Source organism: Nyctereutes procyonoides, unplaced genomic scaffold, assembly GCF_905146905.1.
Source record: "Nyctereutes procyonoides isolate TBG_1078 unplaced genomic scaffold, NYPRO_anot_genome, whole genome shotgun sequence".
Classification (NCBI taxonomy): Eukaryota; Metazoa; Chordata; class Mammalia; order Carnivora; family Canidae; genus Nyctereutes; species Nyctereutes procyonoides.
The window spans coordinates 10553874-10580477 of NW_026575034.1; the positions used below are offsets into that span (position 1 = coordinate 10553874).

General features: G+C 47.9%; 1 protein-coding gene across 1 annotated transcript in view; it reads right to left on the reverse strand.

The window, feature by feature from the left end:
• OTOG (otogelin) overlaps positions 1 to 26604 on the reverse strand; it is an 88010-nt gene that overhangs the window by 13105 nt on the left and 48301 nt on the right. Inside the window, exons 31-42 of the mRNA XM_055317608.1 lie at positions 26530 to 26556; positions 23904 to 24071; positions 21044 to 21322; positions 19059 to 19176; positions 18266 to 18345; positions 15961 to 17765; positions 15009 to 15177; positions 14555 to 14700; positions 13878 to 13967; positions 4040 to 4223; positions 1132 to 1352; positions 783 to 921 (exon numbers count right to left, since the gene is read on the reverse strand). Of these exons, the coding sequence (XP_055173583.1) occupies positions 783 to 921; positions 1132 to 1352; positions 4040 to 4223; positions 13878 to 13967; positions 14555 to 14700; positions 15009 to 15177; positions 15961 to 17765; positions 18266 to 18345; positions 19059 to 19176; positions 21044 to 21322; positions 23904 to 24071; positions 26530 to 26556 (3426 nt within the window). The remainder of the gene's footprint in view (positions 1 to 782; positions 922 to 1131; positions 1353 to 4039; positions 4224 to 13877; positions 13968 to 14554; positions 14701 to 15008; positions 15178 to 15960; positions 17766 to 18265; positions 18346 to 19058; positions 19177 to 21043; positions 21323 to 23903; positions 24072 to 26529; positions 26557 to 26604) is intronic.

Here is a 26604-nt window from a genome sequence, read left to right on the forward strand (position 1 = left end):
TTGGGAATTACAGATATGTAGATATTTTTTACCTTTTCTTTTTGAGAATTACTGACCTATTGAAACAAATTTTTCACAAAACAATATTTAATCATTCTGTAGTACAAGTACAGTACACACTAGCATTTCCTAGTCTATTGCATATTTTAAATGTGGTGTTAATCCCCAAAGTTGATTTCATACCCATAGTTTGAAAAACACTACTCTAATGACTGTTTTTTTCGTTTTTCAACTGTCATATTCTGGGCATAGTCTTCCTGTGAGCTGCTTCCAGCCTATCTGGATATGTCCACATTTATAAATCAAACTACTCTAGTCCATGTTTTGCAAATCTAAGGGGATGGGGAAAGGGTGGATTTCACCTCTATTCTCAGGGAGGTGCTGAAAGAAGAGAAAGAGGACCAAGAATTAAGAGAAAGGAACTAATACTTCCTGGATGGTAACCATGTGGGGGGCCTACATGAGGCACTCTGCACACATTACCTCATATCACCTTCAAAACGACCCTAGAGGGAGCTAGTATTACTGTCCTCATTTTACAGATGAGGCAAGGGGATTCAGATAAATTAGATAATAAACAGATAATATTCATTTGACATATTAATATAAATGATAATAAAAATAAATTTAATTTATTCATTTGCTTATAGATTTGTTTATAAAATATTTCTCAAATTATTTATATCAACGAACAAATGAATGAATGGTTAACGGGGTGAGAGCAACAGAAGCAATGGAGGACACCCCCATCATCCCCGCTCCCCCTCAGGCCCCTGACTCACGGCAGTAGTCAGAGCGCCGCCACTCGATGCACACGTGGAACTTGTGGCACATGGCCACGTACACCGTCAGAGCCACGCAGGGCTGCTGCACGTACTTGGTGTCCCGGATCCACAGCTCACAGAACGACTCTGGGGGCACCTGGGCATGTGTATCAGACAGCACCCCTTACCCTGATTCCCCACATCCCAGGGCCCAGTTCCTCCCAGCCCTGCCCAGGGGCAACAATGAGCTTCTGAAGACTTCTAATCTGGTCCCAAGTTCAACACCTCTGGGGAGCTGCCCTCTGCAGGTAGGTGCTGCTGTTCCCAGCCTAGGAGGTTCCCCCATGCTGGACCCAGTTGTACATACAAAGTGGTGGCAGGCGCTGAAGGTGCGGTTGGATACCATGCGGAGGCAGGGCGAGCAGTCAGCTGTGGCACAGCTGTCCGGGCGGAAGCGGGTCTGGCCCACTGAGGTCAGGGAGCTGGGCACCTGCCAGCTGTCCAGAAAGGGAGCAGGGTCCTGGGCCTCACCCACTACAGAACCATCCTTCAGGGTGAGGTCATTGGCCGCATCCCCATCACAGATACCTGGAAAGGGGCAGATGATCCCAATAGCCATAATGATCGCCACCATACCCAGGTCCCCAGGTGTTATTTTGCATATTTCTTACAACAGTTCTTTGAGGCTGGTATTACATTATCCTTGTTTTATAGTTGAGAGAAATGAAGCCCAGAGAAGCTAAGAAACCCTGTTGTGTATGAAGACGTCATCATTCTTCAGAGACACACAGCAATGTATTTAGGGATAGAGGGATACAAGGTCTCAAACATACTTTAAAATTGCTCAGAAAAATGGACATATAGGGACCCCTGGATGGCTCAGTGGCTGAGTGTCTGCCTTTGGCTCAGGTCGTGGTCCCGGGGTCCTGGAGTCGAGTTTTGCACCGGGCTCCCCGTTGGGAGCCTGCTTCTCCCTCTGCCTATGTCTCTGCCTCTCTCTGTGTGTCTCTCATGAATAAATAAATAAAATCTTTTTAAAAATGCATATAGGGGATCCCTGGGTGGCTCAGTGGTTTATAGCCTGCCTTTGGCCCAGAGAGTGATCCTGGAGTCCCAGGATCGAGTCCCACGTCGGGTTCCCTGCATGGGGCCTGCTTCTCCCTCTGCCTGTGTCTCTGCCTCTCTCTCTGTCTCTTGTGAATAAATAAAATCTTTTTAAAAATGCATATATATACATATATATATAAAATGCATAACAGAAAAGTGCATATATATATAAATCACATGTGTATATATGCATACATACACAACAGAAAAGTGCATGTATATAAATCACGTGTATGTATGTCTACCTACGTGTGTGTTTTATACATACCGAGGTAGGAAAAGCAAATGGGGCAAAATATGAACACTTGGTAAATCTGAGTAAAAAAGTACATGGGAGTTCTTTATACTATTTTTGACATTATGTGAAAATTAAAAGTTACTCTCCAAAAATCTGCTTTAGCAGAGATTGCTAGCTAAATGTAACACCTGTTTCCTCTTCTTCCCAGGCAGTTGGCTAGCCTGTTTTTCCCAGGCTCTCCTGGGGCTGGGGGAGTGAGGGCAAGGGCCATTACTACCAGGCCCGGTCCATAAACGCTTCTTGATTCTTTTTCCTGCAGTGGAGTTGGAAGCTTGTGTTGAGGATGGCAGAGCCATGAGATGGAAGGAGTCTCCACATGGGAATTTACGGGTGCCAGAAATAAACCTCCGTTGTGTTGCAAGGCACTGAAATGGGGTGGGGCTGAAGTTTCTCTGTCACAGCTTCTAACATGACTTTAACTTTCAGCTTCATCTCTCATGCTCTAGGCTCCAAATACACACTTCCCTGCCCTTGACCTTCTTATGCTGCTCCCTCTGCCTAAAACGCTTTGTCAGAAGTCCTTCCTTCCACATCCCCTCAGATGCCCCCCTCCATGACCTTCCCAGTTCTGGAGGACGGGTTTTGGTTTGCAGGGTTGTCTTGCTCTGAGTGCAAAGATTCATTTTCCTTTAGACTCATTTTTTTACTCTCTCAGTAGTCCCCCTAGTTGCCCAGTAGGGTGCCAGGGACTCTAAGTGCTAGTTTAGATAAAATAGAGATAAATTAGCTGACTTCTGCTCTGACACCTCTAGCCACCAGTTTCATGAATATAAAGCATGATCTACTACAAAACCTTCAGATTTTATTGATGGTCCCAGTGGTTGCGTTTTTGGTCTTGGCCTTGAGTCACCGAAGGGTGTCACAAGGTATCCTCGGAAGGATATTACTGCTGAGCACAGCACTCCTTGCCAGGCATAAACAGTAGAAGGACGAAATGGTGAGAAAAAGATGGTAGAATAGTGGCAGTGCTGGGTGTGTGTGTGTGTGTGCATGTATGTGTGTGTATAAAGAGAGATTTTTGTAACAGTAAGTCAGTACAAATAGTTTCATAAAACAGATTTTTGCCTGTTTTACCGACTATCTGTCCTGTGATGGTAAGTAAATGAAAGAATGAGCAGGGAGCAGACTTACACGTGTCAGTTCACGTGTAGAGGGCATTCTGCATACAGGAGTATGAGTGTCAATGACCAAAATGGTGCAGGTTTATGGAGGAAGGGCATGTGAGGGTGTGAGCGTGTGTGTGTGTGTGTGTTCCTATGTCTTCCATCATCATCATGACGTCCGTCTGTCATGGCTGCTCTGTGGGGGAGCAGCAGTCCACACTCAGACTCCCCTTGTACCCTTTCCTTATCCAAAGACATTCAGTCCCGTAGGGCATGCTCTGCAGTCACGCTGTGGTCTGAAGAGCTCTAGTTCTATGTGTTGTGGCAGTTCTGCGGTGTGAGCTTAGGCAAGCCACTTAACCTCTCTGAGCCCACTTTCTTCTGTAGTTCAATGGTCATCTCTTAGGGTTGTTGTGTGGATGACCTGCAATAAGTGAGATCAGAGTGTGGAAGTGCTTTGTGAAGTGCCCAGGCATATGCAGACAGGAAGGATTATCTGGTATTAGGAAACTATCAGGGAAGCTGACAGACAATCCCAGTTAAAGTGACAACTGGTGGAGGCCAGAGTCCTGCGCCATCTCCCTGCTGGCAGCTTCAGCCCCAGAACATACAACATTAAGTCTCTCTGCCCTGGCAGCACTGCTGGTGCCACCTCTGGCCTGGCCTTCTGTCCCACCTTTCCCTGGCTTCACACAGGGGAGCCTGTGTCTGGGGGCCGACGTGGGCCCAAAAAGCATCCCCTCTCCCCCAGCTGGGTCCCACCTCACCACACAGGCCACGGCCCTGGGCCTCGCTGGTTTTGCTGGCCTCCAGGATCATGAGTCCTGAGCTGTGGAGCCACTGGATCTGGATGTGTGATGGTGTCCGGATCACGTACATGTGGCCTGTGTCCTCAATTCTGAATCCATGTCTGCTCACAGGAGGCCAGACAGGCTGTGAGTCCACAGTCACCTTGTGGGGGGAGGGTATTCAATGTGAGCACAGCTTGTCTGTCCATCTGTCTGTCCGTCCATCCATCCATCCATTTACCCAACAAACAGTATCAAGCTATGTGACAGGCTCTGTTTCAGACACATGTGACTGAGACACTGTCCAAGGTGGCATCAAAGAATTCTGAAACCATGTTTATGAGTACAAAATGATGAAACATAAAATACAACAGTGAGAGGCAGGCTATATCCCTGTGCCCAAGCAAACACACACTTTGAGACCTCCTAATCACTCTCTTCTTTCCTGATTCTGCCCAGATCATTTCTTCTGGGAGATTTTTCCTATATCCTCCAGCTTCTGGCATGGGCACCCCTTCTCTGGGACCTCCTCATCTCTCTGCTGACCATTAGGGTGGAATCTGTTTGTCCCCTCATTGAGGCACCAGATGGACTCTGAATTTCTTAAGGGCAGAGACTCTTATCCACCTTTGAATCCCCAGCACCTGCCTTAGGGCCTGACATAAATTGGGGTCTCAATCAATGTTTGTTAAATATGCAATACACCCTAACTCTCTCAAACTCTTTAAATTCAAAGCTACAACCTCTGCTACATATTGACAAGGTTAAATTTATATGCACTATGGATTATTAGTTTTACTTTGTAGAAGTGGGAGATGAGAAGACTAGAATCTTAAAATATTTACAATGACTTTATACCTCCCTCTCCTACAAGAATCACTGTTTTATTAATTACTTTGTAAATTATCCAGGACAGGAACCTCTGTGTTGGAAAACTTTGACCTTGGGAAATCCCTGGTCTTTCAGCCTGAGCCTTCCTAGTTGTGCAGAGGGGCTGGGGCTTCATGAACCTGGAATCATCTCTTAGCTCTGGGAATGAACACTCATCTCTGAAGCCCAGGGTTCTTCATCTGTGTTCACAGAACCCTATGTTCAAATAACGACAAAGGACAAATATTCAAAACTAAAGAGTAGGGCTTTAGCTTCTGACCAAGATGGAGTAATAAGGACTGGATATTCCCTCTTGCCTTAACAATCAAAAAACCTAACAAATTGGGCAGCCCCAGTGGCCCAGCAGTTTAGTGTCTGCCTTTGGCCCAGGGCGTGATCCTAGAGTCCCAGGATCGAGTCCCACATTGGACTTCCTGCATGGAGCCTGCTTCTCCCTCTGCCTGTGTCTCTGCCTCTCTCTCTCTCTCTCTCTCTCTCTCTCTCTCTCCCTCTCATGAATAAATAAATAAAATATTTTTTAAAACCTGACAAGTTACATGAAACAATAGTTTTCAGACATTGAACAGTTGGCAGCATAAGAGAATGATCCCTGAGAAAGGGGAAACAAATAAGGAGAGCCTTATGATTGCCCAGTTATTGCTTAGAGGAAGTCTCTAGGCCATGGTGTAGAAAGGAAGAAGGAACCCAGGCAGAGCCCGGTAGGCTCCCTGAGTTTATGAACAAGAGTTGGGAGTTCATGGAGGTCATGATAGCTGGAGTTTGCAGAGCAAGATGCTGAAGGGAAGAGAGCTTGGGGAGAGAAAAAAAAGAGGGAGGGAGAGAGGGAGGGAGGGGGAGAGAGAGAGAGAGAGAGAGAGAGAGAATGCACATGCTCAGAAGTTCTGTAGACAATCCCTCTCTCACCCTATCCTGACCCTGTGTATGAATACTGACCACTGTATGCAGGTGGGAAAGCTACTTGAGTCCAGGAAAACAATCACCTAAAAGGAACAGACAGGGGCTCAGCGGTTGAGCACCTGCCTTTGGCCCAGGGCATGATCCTGGAGACCTGGGATGGAGTCCCACATCGGGCTCCCTGCAGGGAGCCTGCTTCTCCCTCTGCCTGTGTCTCCGACTCTCTCTCTCTGTCTCTCTCATGAATAAATAAAATCTTAAAAAAAAACAAAAAACAAAACAAAACAAAACAAAAACAAAAAATAAATAAAAGAACAGACAAATTCCCAGGACTTATGCCCGGCTGGGAATAGTTAGAAACACCACCAGTTATAGTGCAAATACATAGGGCATAGGGTAGGGTATGAGAAGGCTACTGCTTCAGTAGTGAGGAATCACTACTTAGAAGAAAAAATATAGAATAAAATCACTTAGGATAAAACTACATGGGCTCTACTCAACAAAGCAAGCCTCAGATGGATTGAATTGCTTCCAAGTAGGATAACTAGTACAAAACTGAAAAAGAAAAGGATATCCAGTATCCAACAAGGGAAAACCCAATGTCTGCAATCCAAAAAAAATTGTCAGTCACCCGAAGCAGCAGGAAAGTACAGCCCATAATGAAGTGGGAAAAATCAGTTAGAATTGACCCAGAAATAAAAAATATGATAAAATTAATAAGGGTATAAAAGGCAATCATTAAAACTATATTCAATATTTTCAAACAGTAACGGAAAACAAAATTTTTAGGGCAAGGTGTGGAAGATACCAACAGACCCAAATCAAACTTCTAGAGATGAAAAAGTACAATTAATATCTGAGATGAAAACTATACTGAATGGGATTAATAGATGATTACACACCACAGATGAAAATATGAATGAACTTAAAAATAGGGCAATAGAGGCTATCTAAAATGGAACACAGAAAGAAAAAAAAGACCGAAAAAAGATGAATAAAGCATAAGTGATCTGTGGGACAACTTTAACTGGCCTAATATATGTGTAATTAGAGTCTCTGAAAGAGAAATGAATTACCAAGCATGTCTTAACCAAACTGCTTAAAAACAATGATAGAAGGAAAATTGTAAAAGCAGTAAAAAAAAAAAAAAGACAAAAGGTAGGGAAACAAAGATCAGAATGATAGATGATATCGTTGTGGAAATAAACAAAGTGAAAGACAGTAGAAATTTATAGCAGCACTATACACAATAGTCAACAGGTGGAAATGGCCCAAATGGCCAGCAATAAATGCACAGATAAACAACTGTTGTGTGTGTGTATATATATATATAAAATATTCCATTGTGTATATATATACATATATACACAATGGAATATTATTCAGCCATAAAAAATGAAAAAAACTGGTAGATGCTATAACATGGATGAACCTCAGAAACATGCTAAATGAAAGAAGCCAGACATAAAATTCACATATTGCAGACTCTATGTATATGAGATATCTAGAAATAAGCAAATCTATAGACAGAATGCATATTTGTAGTTGACAGGGCTAGGGAGATTAATGATTAATTTTATGTTAGGTCAATTTTATCTCAATTTTAAAAGAAAAGATAGTGGAGCAAAATCTTTAAAGTGATGAAAGAAAAATTAACATATAATTCTAAACTCAGTTAAAATATCTTTAAAAATGAAGGTGACATAAAAACTTTTTCAGGGGCACCTGCGTTGGTCAGTCCACTAAGTATCCAACTTTCATTTTTGGTTCAGGTCATGATCTCAGGGTTGTGGGATCAAGCCACTGCATGAGGCTTGGCACTCAGTGCAGAGTCTGCTTGAAATTCTTTTCCTCTCTCGCTCCCCCACCCTGCTCCTCTCTTTCTTACTCTTTCTCTCTCTCAAATAAATACATAAATAAAATCTTAAAAAAAAACTTTTTCAGATACCAGCAGATTTGCACTATAAGAATGTTAATGGAAGTCCTTCAGACAGAAGAAAGTGATATCCAGATGGAAATCCAGATCTACACAAAGAAATAAAGGACACCAGGAATGATAAAGATGTGGATAATATAAAGTTTTCTTATTTTAAAAACCATGTTAGAAGATAATTGACTGTTTAAGGAAAAACCATAATGATGTACCATGGAGTTTATAACAAATGTAGAAGTAAAATGTACAGATAATAATCCAACAGAGAAGATAAAATGCAATCATTAAAAATAACCCAGAATAAGGCAGAAAAAGAGGAAAGGGAGCAGAATGAAAAGCAGATGGGACAAATAGAAAACAAATGCCAACATTATGTTATATACAAATCTAATCATATTGATGACCAAATTAAGTGTAAATGGTCCAAACATCTCCCAATTAAAAGGCAGAGACTGGCAGATTGGATAAGAGAAAAGGAAGACCCAACTATTCCTTCCCTACAAAATCCTGCTTTAAGTAAAAAGACACAAATAGGTTAAAAGGAAAGGGATGGAAAAAGATTTCTCTTAGATATATTCATTGGGTATACATGCTGTCACTAATCAAAGTAAAACTGGAATCACTATTATAGATGAATCAGACAAAGCAGAATTCAGAACAAAGACTTTTACCAGGATAAAAACGCCTTTTCACACTGATAAAGGAGTTAATTCAACAAGAGGGCATAACAATCCTAAATGTTATACATCAAATAACAATTTCAAAAATCTGAAAAAAAAACGATAAAACTCCAAGGAAAAATGGACAAATCAACAATTATACTCAGAAATTTCAACTTCTCTCTCAATGATTGATAGAACAAGTAGGAAATGAATATGGATTTAGAAGGCATGAACAACACTCTCAGTGAACTTGACCTGACATTCACAGAACACTCCACTCAACAAGAGAATACACATGTATAAGATAGAGTATATTCTGACACATAAAAGAAGTCTCACTAAATATAAAAGGATCAATGTTAGATAAATATGTTCTCTGAACACAGTGAAATTAAATTAGAAATCAGTAACAGAAAGACAGCTGGAAAAATCACCAAATATTTGGAGACTAAAAAAAAAAACACTTGTAAATAACTCATGGGTCAAATAAAAATCCAAAGGAAAATTTTAAACTATTTTAAACTTAATGAAACTGAAAACACAGTGTATCAAAAGTTTTTAAGATGCTGCTAAATCAGTGCCTAAAGATAAATTAATAGCACTAGATGCTTATATTAGATAAAGCAGAAAGGTCTCAAATCAGTGACCTAAGCTATCACCTTAATAAACTAGAAGAAGGAGAGTAAATTCAACCCAAAGGAATCAGAAGCAATAAAATAACAAAGATAAAGGGAAAAATTGATAAAATAGAAAACAGAAAAAAACAATAAAAACATTCTTTAAGGAAAAAAACATTTGACAAACCTCTAGCCAGACTGGTCAGGAAAAAGAAAAGACACAAATTACTAATATTAGGAATGAGGTAGAGTACATGAATACAGATCCTACAGACATTAAAAGGATAGCAAGAGTATATGAGTTTAATGGGTCACCGGTGTGGCTCAGTTGGTTAAGCATCCAGCTCTTGATTTCAGCTCAGGTTGTGATCTCAGGGTCCTGGAATTGAGCCTCTTATTGAGCCCTGCATAGGGCTCCGGGCTCAGCAGGGAGTCTGCTTGAAGGTTTCTCTCTCTTTCTCTCTGTCCTTTCTCCACCTCTCTCTCAAATAAATAAATCTTTAAAAAATGATCTCTAGGGGATCCCTGGGTGGCGCAGCGGTTTAGCGCCTGCCTTTGGCCCAGGGCGCGATCCTGGAGACCCGGGATCGAATCCCACGTCGGGCTCCCGGTGCATGGAGCCTGCTTCTCCCTCTGCCTGTGTCTCTGCCTCTCTCTCTCTCTCTCTCTCTCTCTGTGTGTGTGACTATCATAAATAAATAAAAATTAAAAAAAAAAGATCTCTAAATAGAACTACTATTCTTCATAAGCTATTTATTTTTTAAAAATTTGAAAATCTTTTCCTTTTTAAGTAAACCCAAAACTGTAATTTTGGGTGAAAAGTCTAAAGAAAAAGAACAATATGATTATTCTAGTAGATGCAGAAAAAAGTTCTGACAAAATTAACATCTTTCATAGTGATAAAAACTCTCAGCAAATTACAAATAGAAGAAACTTTCATCACCTGATAAAGGATATCTATAAAAACTTCCTGCTTTTTAGTGAAAGACTGGATGCCCTCTCCCTAAGATCAGATACAAGACAAGGATATTGGCGCTCACTCCCTCAACATCATATTAGAGGCCCTAACCAGTGCAGTAGGTAAGAAAAATAAATAAAAAGAATACTCATTGGAAAGGAAGAAGCAAAGCTATCTCTATTTAGGAAAGACATAAACAACTATGCAGAAAAACTGGAAGAATTTACAAGAACTAATAAGTAAGTTTAGCAAATTGTAAGATAAGAGGTCAATATGCAAAACTCATGTGTACACACAATCAGCTGAATGAAAAACCTAATGGCAATTTTTTTAAAAAATGCAAAAATAAATTGTATTTGTATATATTAGCAATATGAGATTGTAAAATAAAATAAAAAGAAAAGAATCATTTACAATAGGATCAGAAATATGAAATTTTTAGAGATAAATCTAACAAAACGTGTAAGATCTTACAATTAAAACTATAAAACACCAATGAAAAAAATCAAAGAAGTTTTAAATAAAAAGATATATCGTGTTCATGGCTTGGAAAGTTCACTAATGTTCAGGTTGTAATTCTCCCCCTAAATAATTATATATTTAATGTAATTCCAATCAAAATCCCAGCAAGGTTTTCTATAGAAATCAATAAGCTTATTTTAAACTTATATGGAAATATAAAAGAATTAAAATTGCCAACATAATTTTGAAAAGGAAGTTAGAAGACTCATACAACCTGATTTTAATAAAATTTTAATAAAAAGTAACAGTTATCAAGATCCTATGGCACTGGTGAAAAGACAGATATTAAAAGTCCAGAAGTAAACCCAAGCATTAATGGTCAGCTGATTTTTGACAAAAGTGCAAAGACGAGTCAATTGAGGCAGGATAGTCTTTTTAACAAATGATGCCAGAACATCCATATGCAAAAGAAAAAAGAATCTTGGCCCATATCTCATACTATTTATAAAAATTAACTTAAAGTACAATATACACTTAAAAGTAATACCTGAAACTATTAAACTGCTGGAAGAAAATGTAAGAGAAAATCTTTGAGACCTTGCATCAGGCAAAGGTCTATTAGATAGAATACCAAAATCATGATCCAAAAAAGAAAGAACTGATATTTGAACTCTACCAAAATTAAAAACTTCTGCCCTTTGAAAGACACTTGTAGGTGATTGAAAAAACATGTCACAGACTGGGAGATAATAATTTTTTAAAAAGATTTTATTTTAAAAAAATGATTTTATTTATTCATGAGAGACAGACGCAGGGGGGCAGAGACACAGGCAGAGGGAGAAGCAGGCTCCATGCAGGGAGCCTGATGTAGACTCGATCCCGGGACTCCAGGATCACACCCTGGGCCGAAGGTGGCGCTAAACCGATGAGCCACCAGGCAAGGGAGATAATACTTATATCTGATAAGGACCTGTATCCAAAACATACAAAAAATTCTCAAACTCAATAAAACACATTATAATCTTTAAAATGTGTAAAAGATTTGAACAGACATGTCATCAAAGAGGGTATACCATGGAAAACAAACCCAGGAAAATACGTTCAATATTATCAGCAATTAGGGAGGTGCAAATTAAAACCACGGTAAGATCTTATTACATATCTGTTAGAATGTCTTAAAACTCAACACCAAAAAAAAAAAAAAAAAAAAAAAACAACTAAAAAATGGGCAAAGGATCTGATTGTTTTTCCCAAGGAGACATACAGGTGGCCAACAGACACATGAAAAGGTACTCAAAATCACTAGTCATCAGGAAAATGCAAGTGAAAACCACAAAAGAGAACCTGACACCAGTCAGAATGGCTAGAATAAAAAAAAGCAAGAAATAATAAGTATTTGTGAAGATGTGGAAAAAAAAACTGTTGTGAACTGTTGGGAATATAAATTGGTGCAGCCACTGTGGGACACAGTATAGAAGTTTCTTTAGAAATTAAAAATAGAAATACTATATGATCTAGTAATTCCACTAGTGGGTATTCACCCAAAGAATACAAAAACACTAATTCAAAGGGATATAGGCACCCCTATGTTTATAGCAGCATTGCTTATAATAGCCAAGATATGGAAACAACCCAAGTGTCCATCCATAGATGAATGGATAAAAAAGAGATACATCTTTTGTACACACACACACATACACACACACACACACACAGAGAATATTACTTGACCATAAAAAAGAATGAGCTTTTGTCATTTGTGGCAACATGGATGGGCCCTAGAAGGTATTGCGCTTTGTGAAGTAAGTCAAACAGAGAAAGGCAAGTGGCACATGATTTCACTTACATGTGGAATCTAAAAAAAACAAAACGAAAGAAGGAAGGAATGGAGGAAGGAAGGAAAGAAGGAAGGAAGGAAAGAGCCAACCAACCGACCAAAAACCAGACTTAAATACAGAGAACAAACTGGTGGTTGCCAGAGGGGAGGAGGGGATGGGGAAATGATGAAATAGATAAAGGGAATTAAGGGGTTCAAACTCCCACTTATAAAATAAATAAGTCATGAAAATGAAAAGTGCAGCAGGAAAACAATCAATAAGATTGCAATAACATATGGTGATAAGTGGCGTCTGCAATTATAGTGATGAGCACTGAGTAATGTACGGAAATGTTGAATCACTGCTGTACACTGGCAACTAATGTGACATTGTATGTTAACTATACTTCAATAAAAAAAACCCTTTATGTAAATGCTTATTGCAGCTTTATTTGTTATCACCCCAAACTGGAAACAACCCAAATGTCTTTCAATTGATGAATGGAGATAAACAAAGTGTACATCATTACAACGGAATACTCCTCAGGAAGAAAAATCAATGAACTCCTGATACACACAATGTGAATGAATCTTACTAAATACTCTGATTCCATGTGTATGACATTCTGGAAGAGGCAAAACTATACGGACAGGAACAGTGGTTGTCAGAGGTGGGAGAGGAGTTGACAACAAAGTGGCACAGGGCAACAATTAAGGGTGATGGAGCTGTTCTCTATCACGACTGTGGTGGTGGTTACAGGACTGTGGGTGTTTGTTAAAACTTGTAGAATTGTATACTAACAACGGTGAATTTTACTGTAGGTAAGTTATACCTTAAATATTTTTTAATGGAAAAATTTAAAAACCTAATGGATGAAACCCAGGGAGTTCTTTGTATAAGCTTCTATCTCATGGAAAACCCATTCCCCAAAGCCCCTGTTCCCGAGAGCTCCATGGGGTATGGTGGCCCTATGTTTGGCATTCAAGGGCACATGCCAACAGGAGGGGCTGCAGGTGTTGGCTCAGGAATGGGTGGGGAGAGTCAGGACTTTCAGACCAGAGGAGGAGACGTATCAGCCCCTGTTACTCACCTGCTGGGAGGAGCAAAGCAGACCCCCAGGAGGGTACCACACAGGGTGGGGTGCAGTTGGACACCACCCTCATTGGCAGAGGTGGGCTTAATGTAAAACTCCTGAAGCTTAAAATCAGGGCTCCTCACTTATACAGCCCCCTTCTTGGAAGGGGCTCTAGAAATGTGTCAATGGGCATATATTCTTATATAAAGACTGCAGAAGTAGATATTTTAACCACAATCATTTGAGGTCACTGTCTCTTGCCATTCTAACTTCTCCTCATTCACAATATTCCTCCTGGTACCTGTCCTCCTCTGACATTAGAGTGGCCACAAATGGTTTAATTAAAATCACTTACAAATATATCCACTTTTGCACTATTCTTCTTTAAAAGGGTCCCTCCCCACCCTTGCCCCCAGTCATGAATAAGCCTCAAGACCTCTCCAACCCCAGATGCCTTGCTCCTTGCCTGATTGCAGCCCTAGGAAGAACTGGCTTTTGAGGCACTCACCTTCCGGCTGAAACGGTCAATGGTGACCTGATGGGTCAGGTGAGTCACATTCAGCATCACCAGACAGAACGGGGGCCAGTTCAGGTGCCCCTGCAGAGAGAGCCCAAACCTCATCAGCTCAGAGCCCAGTCCTGTTGCCTCCTCCTCCTGAGGAGCCACTGTGAGCACACTTTCCCTGCCACCCCCTCTCAACACACCAGAGGCACTCGTCGGAGCCGTGCAGATGCTGCACAGAATCCCATGGAACATTTCTGGTTCTACCTGACTGCCTGTAAGCCCAGGAGCAAAAACAAACCAAAAAACCCTGCCTCCTTCCACCTGGCTCATGAGGATATCCTAGGAGGTGATTCTCTGCAGCCAGCATCCTTGGTCACAGGCCATACCCCTGAGGAGTATCCCAGCTCCTCTGCACTTGGATGCCTCCCACCTGGGCCTACGCAGCTGGGACAAGCTGGGAATGGTGCAGGGCCCAGGGAGGGCCAGAAGGCAGTGTGCTCCACTCACCGTTTCTCCCCATATCCATTCCGGGAGACCCCTGACAGAAGGAGCTACTGTAGGGGCTTCTGCCTCTGTCCTCGCTGCTGGCACCCCTCAAAACCCAATTCATTACTCAATCTCCCCTCCAAACCTAGTCAAATCCCGAGGCTCCAGCAGGAAAGGGGGCAAGGGGCAGTCACCAGGTTGGCACTTTTGCAGTCAAGGACGTGGACGGTGACCATTTCGCTGGGGCTCTGGGTGAGGATGTAGATAGCCTCCTTGAACAGGGCTACGTGGCTCCCATCGAAGGTCACGAAGCTTAGATCAGGGAAGACTGAGCATCGGCCTGGGGGAGGGACAGGGAAGAGAAGACTAAACAGATGCTTCTGGGGCAGGGCTACCCAGGAACAAAGGGCAGGCACCTTGGCCTTTTCCTGGGTGATTCGGAGGCCCTGGGGGCTGGAGAGTCACTCAGAGCAGGCATCACAGAGATGAGGTTGCAAGAATAGGGGACCTGCCAGGTCAGGGGTCACACTGAGACAAGAGATCCCATCGGAGAATACATTCAGGTCGGAGTCACCCTGACACCAAGCAGCAGACAGGTAAGGGGCCGAGGTCATGCTTGGGGAGGACCTAGTGGACCCCAGGACTCACAGGCACATTCCCAGAGGGGGCAGCAGCGATCGCCGCCCACCCTCACTGCGAGGCCCAGGACCCCACAGCGAGGGGGTGTGGCACCCTGGGGACAGTGCTGGGACTGATTCACTTGGATCAGCTGGCCCTCCAGGCAGATGTGACGGACGCAGTCCTGTTCAGCGATTGGCTAGGGCACAGGGTGGAGGGACAGCATGAGTACCCAGTCCAGGGCAGCAGCCACTCACTACTCCCTGTCTCAAACCTAAGGGCATAAGATCCTTTCCACTGTCGGTCAGAGCAGGGCAGGGGGACCCAGCAGCAAGACAACTGGGGAGTGGGGTCCTCACCCTCCACCCACCCAACATGCCACTGGAACCTGGGGAAGGGCTGAGCATGAGTTTGGGGTCAGAGGCCTGACTCCCAGAGACTTCTGAGTATCTGCCCAGCCCTTGTGGAGAGCTCCGGGTACAGACGCGCTAGCTCAGACGCAGAGAAACCTGAGCGTACCCATGCGTGCACGTGTGCACACACAACCTCTTTATCTCTTTCTTACAAAAGCACATACAGTCTGGGACACAATCTATCACACACACAAAGATATATGACTGCTCACCCTGAGTCTCACACACGTAAACTATGCACACATAGGCCCACATGGCTCTACGGACACAAACATACACACACCAGCACACTCGTGTTGTCACACTAAGTCATCCAATCAAACCTAGGGGAACGATGAGGTTGCTATGACATCAGGGGCCCAGAGCAGCCTGGAAAATTTGTCAGGCTCCAGAGTGTGGGGCAAAGGTGAGGGGGGTGACTGAACCCCCATCCTGCAGCCTGGCGGCTGGTGAAGGAGAAGCTGCCACAGACCATGAGGAATGTGACTCCAGGATGGTGTCCCAGCCATGTGGCTGGGGAGAGAGGGCCATGGAGGGACCACACAGAGGAGGGCTGACAAGTCACTCACGACACAGGTAGCAGATGCATCGTCCTCAGTGATGGCTGTCATGGTCACAGCTGAACTCGCTGCGATGCTCTGGGCTGGGGCTGAGCGTCCAGACTGCTTGGTGGTGGCCTCTGCCCCCAGCTCTGCTGGGAGCTGAGGCCCAGCCGAGGTCCCATGGGCCTCGGCCAGCTGAGGGAGCAGAACAAGTGAGCTATCTCGGGAGGCGGTCCTGGCTGAGACACGACTCAAGGGGTAGGATGTGGGTGCCAGTGGCACTGTGACGGCCCAGGGGCCACCAGCCTCAGGTGCCAAGGTAGCAAGAGTGTGGGCCACAGCAGGCGTGAGTTCTGTGGGCATACCCTGGGCAGGGCCATATATCCAGGAGGGCAGGGACACTTGCTTGGACAGGATGGCCATCTTCTCCGTGGTGCTCTTCTGTGGGGCAGCAGATAGTGTGGAGGCTGCCCCCCCGGCCATGGCCACGACTCCAGAGGCTGGCAGTGTGGCTCCCAGAAGCAGGCCTGGTGCTGTGCCCACTGCCTGAGGGGGTGCGTGACTGGGTAGGTCTACCTGGGCCACAACAGCAGGGGTGAGAGGCAGTGCTGAGGTGAGTGTCTGAGTAGGTGCAGTCGTGGCCACAGTGGGAGATGTGGCCTGCTGATGAAGTGGAAGGGTGATTATGGAACCCTTGGACCCACGTGTGGCCACTGGGGCCGAGGTGCCCACCTTGGCCAAGGGCAGGCTGGTATCAAGAGGCAGGCCAGAGAGGAGTTGTGGTGGCCGAGTTGAGTCCAGGGACACAAAGGGTGTGACCCCCAGCCCATGTGCAACTGTGGACTGGCTGGTGGCAGCTGTGGTCCCTGGGGGCAGAGCTGGGGGCCTGCTGGCTCTGGTGGCTTGGTGGGTGGGGTGGAGTGGGGCAGTGGGGACAGGTCTTGGAAGTGAGGATGCTGGTATGCCCGTGGGCTGGGGGGGCCCAGGCTGCCTCTCTGTGGGTGAGCTGCCTCCCAGCTCCCCTCTCTTGGTAGCCAGAGCACTGACAGGAACCTGTTCTGCTGTTGTTCTACCCTCGGCTAGGGGGCCGCTGGGACTGGAAACGCTCTGGGCCTGTATGGGCTGGGGCATCCCTGTCCTGCTCTTGGCCTTTGTGACTGCAGTTGTCAGCAAAGCCTTGTGGGATCCCAAGGAAGTGGGAAGCCTGGAGGTCACTGCAGGGGAAACCACAGGCCTGGAGGAGGAACTTGCAGGCAACTCCAGGCTTGGGAAGGGCTGGAGGGGGGTGGTCTTCATAGGCAAGGAGCCAGGGCCTGGGACTGTCACAGCTTTGGTCATGAGTGGGAAGCGAGGTGCAGGGGCTGACCGGGAGGATACTGTGATGTTGGGGATCCCTGCAAAGGTCATGGTCACCCTAGTAGTCTTCACAGCACCTGACCCCATGCTAGGTGTGAGTGTCTGCTGCGGAAGGGCCAGGGATGAGGACTCCGGGGTAAAGGGGGTGGCCAGGTGGCTGGCAGTCACTCTCTTACTGGCTGGGGGCTCTGTGGGGTGGGCAGGGAGGTTAGACGCAGTGACCCCCAGCGGCTGCCACAGCGTGGCCTGGGTAGGGCCTGGAGTCAGCCCTGGCCCCTCAGTAGCTGCCACGGGTGGGTTCAGGGCTGTGGTGAGTGGGGCAGCTGGAGTGAGCCGTGGCCTGTGGGAGGGCGCCCCGGGAGCTTCCTGCGGAAACTGCAGCTCCTTGCCACTGAGAGTGGGCAGCTCTTGACTGGGAGGCAGAGTCTCGTTGCCAAGAGACTCCTCTGTGCGAACCAAATCCACGGGCTCCACGCCTGGGGCAGAGAGAGGAGCTCAAACAGTGGGTGTCTGCTGCCCGCCCCAGGGGGTCTTCACCAGGCAGGGCTGTGAAGTAGGGCTCCTGAGCGAGCACCCGAGGTGAGCCTGGGGAAGGCAGCTTCCAACGGCCAGCCAGGCTGCCTGACCCACCCCGGGGCCTCTGTCCTGTGGTACTGGATGGCTCAGCAGGTCTGGACCCTGCCCTCAAAGCCTGAGCTCAGAGCCAATGGACCTCAGGTCTACCTTTGCCTTTACTGGGTTCCCGCCACCTGGCCCCCAAGCCAGTCCCTTCCCCCAATCTGGGCCTCACGTTGTTCTCTGTTTAATAGGAAGAACGAACTGGATGAGGTCCCTGCCTGCTCTAAAGGTCTCCTCCAGAGGCTCCTCTGCTGGCCCTGCTTCTCCAGGGACCTGGGGACTCTGGGCATGATTGGTGAAGGAGACCCTGGAGAATCAGAGGAATCTGAGGGAGGGATGAGAAGTCTTGGCCACTCACAGTCCTCCAAGTAGACACATCTCTGTGTGACTTCGTCCAGGACCTTGGGGGTGGGACATGCAGGCACACAGCCTTCTACCCTGAGGACAGAGCAGGGGGCCAGTTAGTAGTCCAAAATATGGGGGCGATCATCTTTCACCTCGATTGAGGACAGCTTCATCCCTCCTTATGACACATGTCACATGAACCTCCAGAGATGCTTGTACAGGAGCACATACACCCAAACGTGTATGTTACATGCTTTTGCACACTCCTGCTCCTCAGACCAAGAGGGAAACACGAACGAGGTCTGGTTATGCACACACTTGTGCGTGCACACACACATGCTCCTATGTGTCAGCATTTAGGTACAGTCACACCTGCAAGACTCAAAAACATTCACACAGGTACATATACATCCAGACGCTCAAAACATCAGTGTATACCTTCCCGCACACACAGCAGCTGCATCAACACCCTGACACATGCAGCTCACACATGTGCACATATGCCCAGCTGTGTGCAGCCCATGGACACTGGTATGCCCACACAAATACACACAGGGCCCAACTATATGCACATCATCATACACAAGTCAATATTCATATGTGCCCATCCACATAAGTCAGGTTCATTCTGGTACACACATCTGCATACACACACACACCCACAAAACATGTGTTCACAAGTACGTGTGAGCACACACACACACCCCAGTACATGCTCACGCCTATGCCTGCAGACCACGCACCCACTTACACATGCGTGTGCTCAAATCCACTAATGTTCACACCGCGACTCCATGCCCCCTCACCTTGGCACGTCCCGGCAGCTAGCTGCCTGTGGGTCCCGGCAGGTTTGGAAGCAGGGGCTGGTGCAAGCATCATAGCGCCACTCACAGATGGGGTAGGCAGCCCCTGAGGGCTTGGCATCTGGAAAGGTGACCCGTCCCGAGACTGAGTGAGACTGGGTACCAGCTCAGGGTCAGGTGACAGGACACAGAGGTCATCCTAGCTCAGCCCATCCCCGCCCTGCTCCACAGAAGAGACAAATGGACACATGCAGGAAAAGTAAAAAAAAAATCAAATAAAATGATAACATATAATAGAAAATAAAAGCCAACCTAAGGGAAAACTGTACCCCTGTGAGTTGGGGTTGGTGCCTGGGGGACCCTTGGGATGGGGCTGTGGACTCTTGGGTGTAGGGCCAAGAACCCCAGGGTGGGTGGCTACAGAGCAGTCAGCTGCCAAAGAGAAGGTGGGGACCCCTGATCCTCTCCATAAGGTTGCCCTGTCACCCTGCTCCTCTGGGACATTGGTGGCCAGGCTGGTCCTACACCCTTGGTGGCTAGTAATAATAATAACAAACACAACAGCCAACTCCTAAACAGCACCGAACACAACTTTCAACATCTTTGCAAGTATTTCCTTCTTAATGCTCACAATAATCCTGTGATGCAGGACTATCATTATCCCTGTCTTATGGATAAGGAAACTGAGGCACAGACGATGTGGGGAAACTTAAACTGTCCCAGGAGAGATTTCCTCAAAAAAGGTCCTGTGGCCAGTGCCCTGACAGATGAGGAATCCTCAGAGAAAGCAGACAGTGGGGGATGTGGAGGCAGACAAGACCCCAGACCATCTTAGCACAAGTGGCCAGTCTCGGAAACCACAGCCTGAGCAGGGAACGTATGTGGGCTCTGCAACAGGCCGGAGGGAGCAGCCCCACCTGACGCCTCTATCCCCACACTACTGATGACTGTGAAGAAACCTGCTTTTCTAGGATCCTTGAGACAAGAGCTGAGAATTTACATTTGGAGAGGACCTACTACAAGCCAAGCCTGTGAGATGCAATCCGTCCTCACAATAATCCCGTGAGGAAAACAGCCCGACTGTACAGAGCTGGACGGTGGGCAGCGCTCCTCCGAGTGCCAAGGACTAGGGTGAGGATTTGAACCCAAGGCTTCATTTGACTCTGCCTCAGTGTCTTCCAGAAAGGGACACAAGTCTTGCCATTATAGCTAGTGATGAATCCGTTCATTGGCGGACTCTATAGATGACCACTGAATGTAAGACTGAGCTGGCCCAGGCCTGGTTTGTGGGGGAGGTGATAAATGAAGGGGCTGGTTGGAGATATATTTATGCACACATGTAAACGGATCCATTCATGCAGCACAAAGCGCCCCCACAGGCACAGACATACGTATGCCCATGCACGAGGCACAGGGGCCTCCCTGGAGTGCTGGAGAAATTGTGATCCCTTCCTGCAGGGTATAAGCAGAGAGCAAGGTCTTGGGGGCAGACCCACCTGGCAGCGGGATGGCAAAGTCCAGGATCCCCCCCCCACCCAGCCTTAGCTGGAAGGGGCATGCAGTTGCTCCACTGCTGCTCAGGATGGAGGGCAGAGAGAGACTGCTGCCTCCTCAGCCTGGTGCCCCAGGGAGCGGTCTTTGAGCTCACAGGGCAGGCATGTGTTCCCATCAGCAAGAAACCTGAGCCAGTGGGCTATGCAAGCTGGGGCCAGGAGCACTTCTTACCTTGCTCCCACAAAGCCTGTCCTATTTTTAGACCATGTAATTGGCCCGTGGGTGGAGGCAGGACCCGGGCAGCTGGCTGGGCCCCAGGCCCCACTGCACCCTAGGCCACCAACATGGAGGTCAGGGCAGCACCCAAAGGTGGCCTCCCTGCACCAGGACAGTGGGAATTCTGCTTCTTGAGGGCAACTGGAAGGATGTGATGGGAGAGGGCAGGAAGGGCCGTCTGAGGAGGGGCTGAGGGTGATGGCAGGGTGAACACCTACCCAGAAGGCGGAAGAACGTGCCCCGGCGGAAGGCCTCCGTGTGCTCATACAGCCGCAGGACCAGAGTGGGGCCCGACACGCAAAGGAAGGACCCAGGCTCGGCCAGTGACTCCAGGGCCACTAGGCCTGCCTGCCATGTCCCCCGGTGCAAGGAGAAGGAGGCCTGGTGGTGGAAGGCAACGCTGCCCTGCCACTTAGCCAGCTCCAGAGACCCATTGGCTGTGACATGGAGGAAGAAGTTGGGTCTGTCTGCTGCCTCCAGGGACACCACATCCGGGTCTGTAAAGAGCCAGGTGGGTGAGGGGAGCGCCGAGAGGGGTCCAGGTGAGGGGCAGAGCCTGGCATGCATCTGCACTCCATGACTCAGGGCAGCAACACGCCCCGTGGGTTAGCTGAGCCCTGCTCCTCTGTGCCTGCCCACCTCCTTCTGCCTGCTGGCTGCCCCTCTGCACACACCACCTCTCCCTGAGAGAAGTGGAAGGTTAGAGAAGCTGCCAGCTGCCAAACCTCAGGGAGGTGTCTCCCTCCCACCTCCTTTCCCTCCTCCCTCTTTCCTTCCTTTCTCCATCCCTCCCTCCCTCCCACTCTCCCTCCATCCATCCATCCCTCTTTTCTTCCCCCCTGTAAGCATTTTGAGGACCCTCTGTGTGCCAGGAGGAATTCTAGATGCTAGGGATACAGCAGTGAACAGACTGACAGAAACGGCCGCCTTGGAGAAGTCATGTTCTATCGGACACACTGGGCAGACAGGTTTGCTGAATGGACAGGTTTCAGGGACCCCAGCTTGGTCCTGCTCCACACAGAATCCCAGAGGGTCAGAGCCGGCAGACTGAAAGGATGTTGAGTCCAGCCCCACAGATGGGAAAACAGTGACCCCAAGAGGAGAAGGGGCTTGCCCTGAGCCCTACAACTGGTCTCTGCTGTCCTCTCTCCTGTGTCCACAAAGGCCCAGTTCTAGAAAGTGGGGTTCGTTGACAGGTGGATAACCTCCTGCATGGGGACCTGCAGATTTTGTGAGCCTCCAAATCCACAAGCAGGTGTCCAGGAGTCCTGGCCCGCCACGACTGGCCATGTTGTGTGCAAGTGACTTAATGTGCCTGAGTTGTCGTGAGGGGCAAACCAATATGGTGCAGGTGAAGGCCTAGCACAGGGCTTGGTGTGTCTTCCCTCCCAGCCCATGTGGCCCTGTCATACCTCCCTGAGCAGCTGTGAGGAGACAGGAGGCAACCGGAAGAAGGATTCATTATTGACAGCAATAACAGTAAATGCTATTTATCAAGGACTTAATATGTGCCAGACACGATGCTAAGCAAGCCCTCTACCTGCTGGTTTATTAAATTCCGAGAGCCCTAGGAAGTGGCCAATTCATTCATTCAGCAGCTCACGTTTTCTGATCCCCCATGATGTGCCAGGCGCTGTTGTAGGCACAATGGGAAACAAAAGGACCCAAATCCCTGCCCTGATGGAGCTTACATTCAAGGGGGAGGAAGATAAACATCATAAACAAGTAAAATCTATAATAGGTTAGCAGGGGATGATCTTGCTATTCCCATGTTACAGAGGAGGAAAGTAAGGCCCAGAGTTGCACTACCGGTGGAAGCGGGAGGCAGGATGAGGAGACCAGGCAGGCTAGAGTCCAGAACCTTAACCTCTGCACGGTCTGCCCCAGGGATGGGATCCAGGAGCAGGCCCAATTGTATCATGATCATATATATCACTTCTGTCTCCTGGGTGGGACCGTGGACTTCCGGTGGACAGTGATGTGTCTCTTCCATGCCTGATGCCCCAGTGCTTAGCTCTGTGCCTGGCCTGGGAATAAGGCTCCATGAAAGGGAGGGAGGGGAGGGGGCAGCGGGGGAGGGATGCAGGGGTGGGGAGAGGTCCTCATAACTAGGTAAACTGCAAACCCAGAGAATCTGAGAACTTAATTTCTTAGGCTGGGATGAACTCTCTGAGAAGTCTTGGGTCATGGTTCCAGTTGGTGCTGGGATGGGCCGCATCCCTGTGGTTAGGGAGACACTGACCAGATGGGGCCAGTGGGATGTGGGGGTAGAAACACCGATTACAGTGGCACACAGTGGCACACTGGGACACACACAAATAGCCACAGAAGACTCCCTAGCACTGGTTGAACTGACGCCTTGGCTGGCCCAGGGCCTAGCAAAACTACATCCAGGCGTCCGTCTGCACCAGGCAAGGGCCCCGCTGCCCCTTAAGCACTACTGAACTCTGAAGGGAGGACACTATAGTGAAGCCAGTCCGGTCTGCAGACTGTCTGAGACCCAGGAGGCTGTGGCTGGTTCCAGGCGTGTCCCAGTTTTGTGTGACGTGCCAGCCCAGAACCCAGGATCATAACCCGACCTGCTCCTTCAGTCACAGAAGGAAGCCCGCTGGAGTCAGCACCTCAGCCAGCTCCCCTCAGGCACTTAGTCTCTCCAGTCTCAAAAATGGAGTGGGGGGGGGGAGGAGGAAGTAGAGGAGGAGAAGCAGGAAGAGATGGATGAAGGTGGAGGGGAGGGAGAGAAGAGGGGGGGGCAGGAAGGAGCGGAGGAGGAGAGGGAGAGGAAGGAGCAGTTGTTGCCACCAGGCTTGCCCAGAACACAGCAATGGTATAAAGCAAGGTACAAAAGTACATCCAGACCTTGGCCTCCCTGCTTTTTCCAAGGAGAAAATGGAAGGCGTCTCTTTGAAGAGACTGACAGGCTGACCCAGAAGCCTGTCTCAGCGGGGAGAGGGGCATCTGTTGGAGCTCCACTTTTCTCCAGCTACTGCAGATTGCTTAGGGCCTCAGCATCCTCCCCTCCTCTGGCAACTGCCTCCCTCCCCCAAGGGCTGGGGTGGGGCTGCAGGTAGGCCTTACCGTGAGCCTTGGCTTTGTATAGGGCAGCTGTCAGCAGGAAGTTCACAATGTCCCCTGGAGCCACGTCCTCTGTGCTCACTAGGACTATGGCACCGCCTGCTGCCTTGCTGGCTACCAGGGCACTGCCAGCTGCCACACTGGCCAGTTGGTAGGGACCCTTACCTAGTGCTGGAGAGAAGGGGCCCAATCGTGAGGCCTGCCCCCATGCATCTCTGCCCACCTCCCATCCTGCCAGCAGTGGGGAACAGAGGCTAGAGAGCTACTCTCAGCCACCCTCCTCACCCCAGGCCCCAGGGAGCTTGATTCCACAAGGAGGGACATGTACTCCAGGCTGTCAGGCCCTGATGGGAAGGGACTGACTCTCTGCACAGAATCTGAACAATTTCACAGGAAACCTGGGCACGGGGCCACCCATGGGAGATATCTGTTCCGCCCCCACCTTCACCTCAGAAAATGTCTCTCCTTGGGCCTGTCCCACAGCCACTACTCTATTTGAGGTAGTGAATCTTCTGAGACTCAACATCGGACCTAGTCTCTGTCCACCCAAGCCCTGACGGATGAAAGCTGGGAAGTCTCTGGCTCAACGTTAGTGTTTACTTACTTCTCTCAAATGTATCATTTTTGTGTCTCTTGGGTTCCTAGTTGTTGGTATAGGTTACAGAGAGTCATGGGTGCCTTATAGCCAACCTCTCTGCCTCTGGTGTGCCTCCGGCCTCCAGTGTTTCCTGCCCACAGGTGCCTGAGTCACCTTTCTAGCCACACTCGCTGCTGGGACTCATCCATGGCTCCCCATTGCCCTCACAATGGAACCCAAGAGCCCAACTTGAATCCAGGGACCCTTCATGCCCCAAACCCCACCTACCTCCCCACAACCTTGAACTTCTCTGGCTCTTCCTTGAAAGAGCCATGCTGTGTTCCACCTCATGCCTCTCCTCATGCTGTCCGCCCACTCAGACTAGTCCTCCCTGTTTTGTGCCTGGCAAACGCCTACTCAACCTTTGGGGCCCAGCTCAAATGTCACCTCCTTGGCGAAGCTCTCCCTGCACCCTCTCCCGCCACACACAAACGTCATCCCTCCTCCTCTGCACTCCACCAGCCCTTGGAGCATGGCACGCACTGATCACAGCTCTTATGATGAGGATCTCGATGGTGGACCGACATCTGTCCCCTGAACCAGATGGGAAACAGGCAACGCTATGCTAGGTAAATGCATAACAAACTCTCAAACAAACAAAATCCCAGTTTGAAGCGCTGGTGGATTCCCATGGTGTGAATGTGCATGGCAGTGGCCAGTTTCAAACTACCAAATGGATGTGGAGTTAGGACCACACAATGGCTAGAGAGCCAGGGTGAGCCGGCTCCAGCACACCCCTGTGACAGGCCTCTTGACCACTGATTCCCCAGCACCCAGCAAGGGCCCGGACCAGAGAAAATGTTGGTAGAAGACACAGCAAGGAATGGATGGGTAGGTGGATGAGTAGGTGGAGGATGCTAGAAACAGCTTGTCCTTTGCCAGTTACTGCCACCCAAAATGCCACAGAAGGGAGAAAACTCTGCTCAGAGCTGTCTTGCTGAAATGTCTTGCCTGATGTCAGAGAGACCTTGCCTGTCCCAGCAACTGCGATTCTCCTGTTACAGATTCATTCCTATAAGGAAAGCTTCCTCATAGCCAGGAGGAAGCCCTTGGCCATCAGTAGTCCCTAGGGGCTAACATTTTGGAGGGTCTGTAGTCACCAAATTATCATGCTTCACCCTGGTCCAGCTCTCATCTTGCAGACCCCCTAACTGGCATCCAGACCTCTAGTCTGTCCCCCACTATATTTCACCTGCTATACTCTCTGCCGGTGGGACAATCCTCAACCCCAAATCTGATAATGCAGGTAACTAAGAACAAAGCCTTAGGGCTAAATGCACAAAGGCCTGCTCCTGGCATGGTACCTGGAAGGGGATGGGGAGCAGGGCTCAGAAGTCAAAGGTAAATGGTACCAAGGACCTGATGAGCATCTAATTCTGCCAAGATGTGACTTCCCACCCTATTGCCTATGACCCTAGTGATTAAAATGAATAATGAGCTCTAACGCTGGACATAGCCTCCCTCAGGTCTTCAGTCGTGACCTGTGCTTTCACCCTAGCTAATGCAGAAGTTGGAGCATATCCTGGTACCCTGTGACTTTGGCTAAATTTGAAGATGAATCTGACAGGCTAAGCCAAGCTATAGGTTTTGCCCCAGCTATCCGCAGAAAAGAGCAGCTTGCATTTGCCTTTGCCACTCAAAAGTTCAGGAGATTTAAGACAATATTCCATGAGCCTAATGAGCTATGGTTTTTAGGTGCAAATGCGGTTTTTACTTCCTGGTGAAGCTGCCCTGGGTAAAAACAACTCCCAAGAAGGTGGCCTGGCCTAGATTCTACAGAGGTGCTGCAGGAGCTTCTAAAGACAGAGTTCTGGGGCATCCCTGGTCTCTGCACTGTGTGGGTCCTCTCTGCATGGTGGGATCCCTCCTTGCACCATGTCACAGCTCTTCCAGGGCCAGCAGCGTCTTAGGATGGTCGATGCTGGTATGGCATCAGGGCAGGGCTAGCAGTATCTCAGCCCCCCAGGCTCCACTTGGGGAGGATGGGCTTACCTTTGTTAAAGAAGTCACAGTCGTATGCTGAAAGAGAGAACAAGACTTCTTGAGAAGCCTGGGACAGATGGGCAG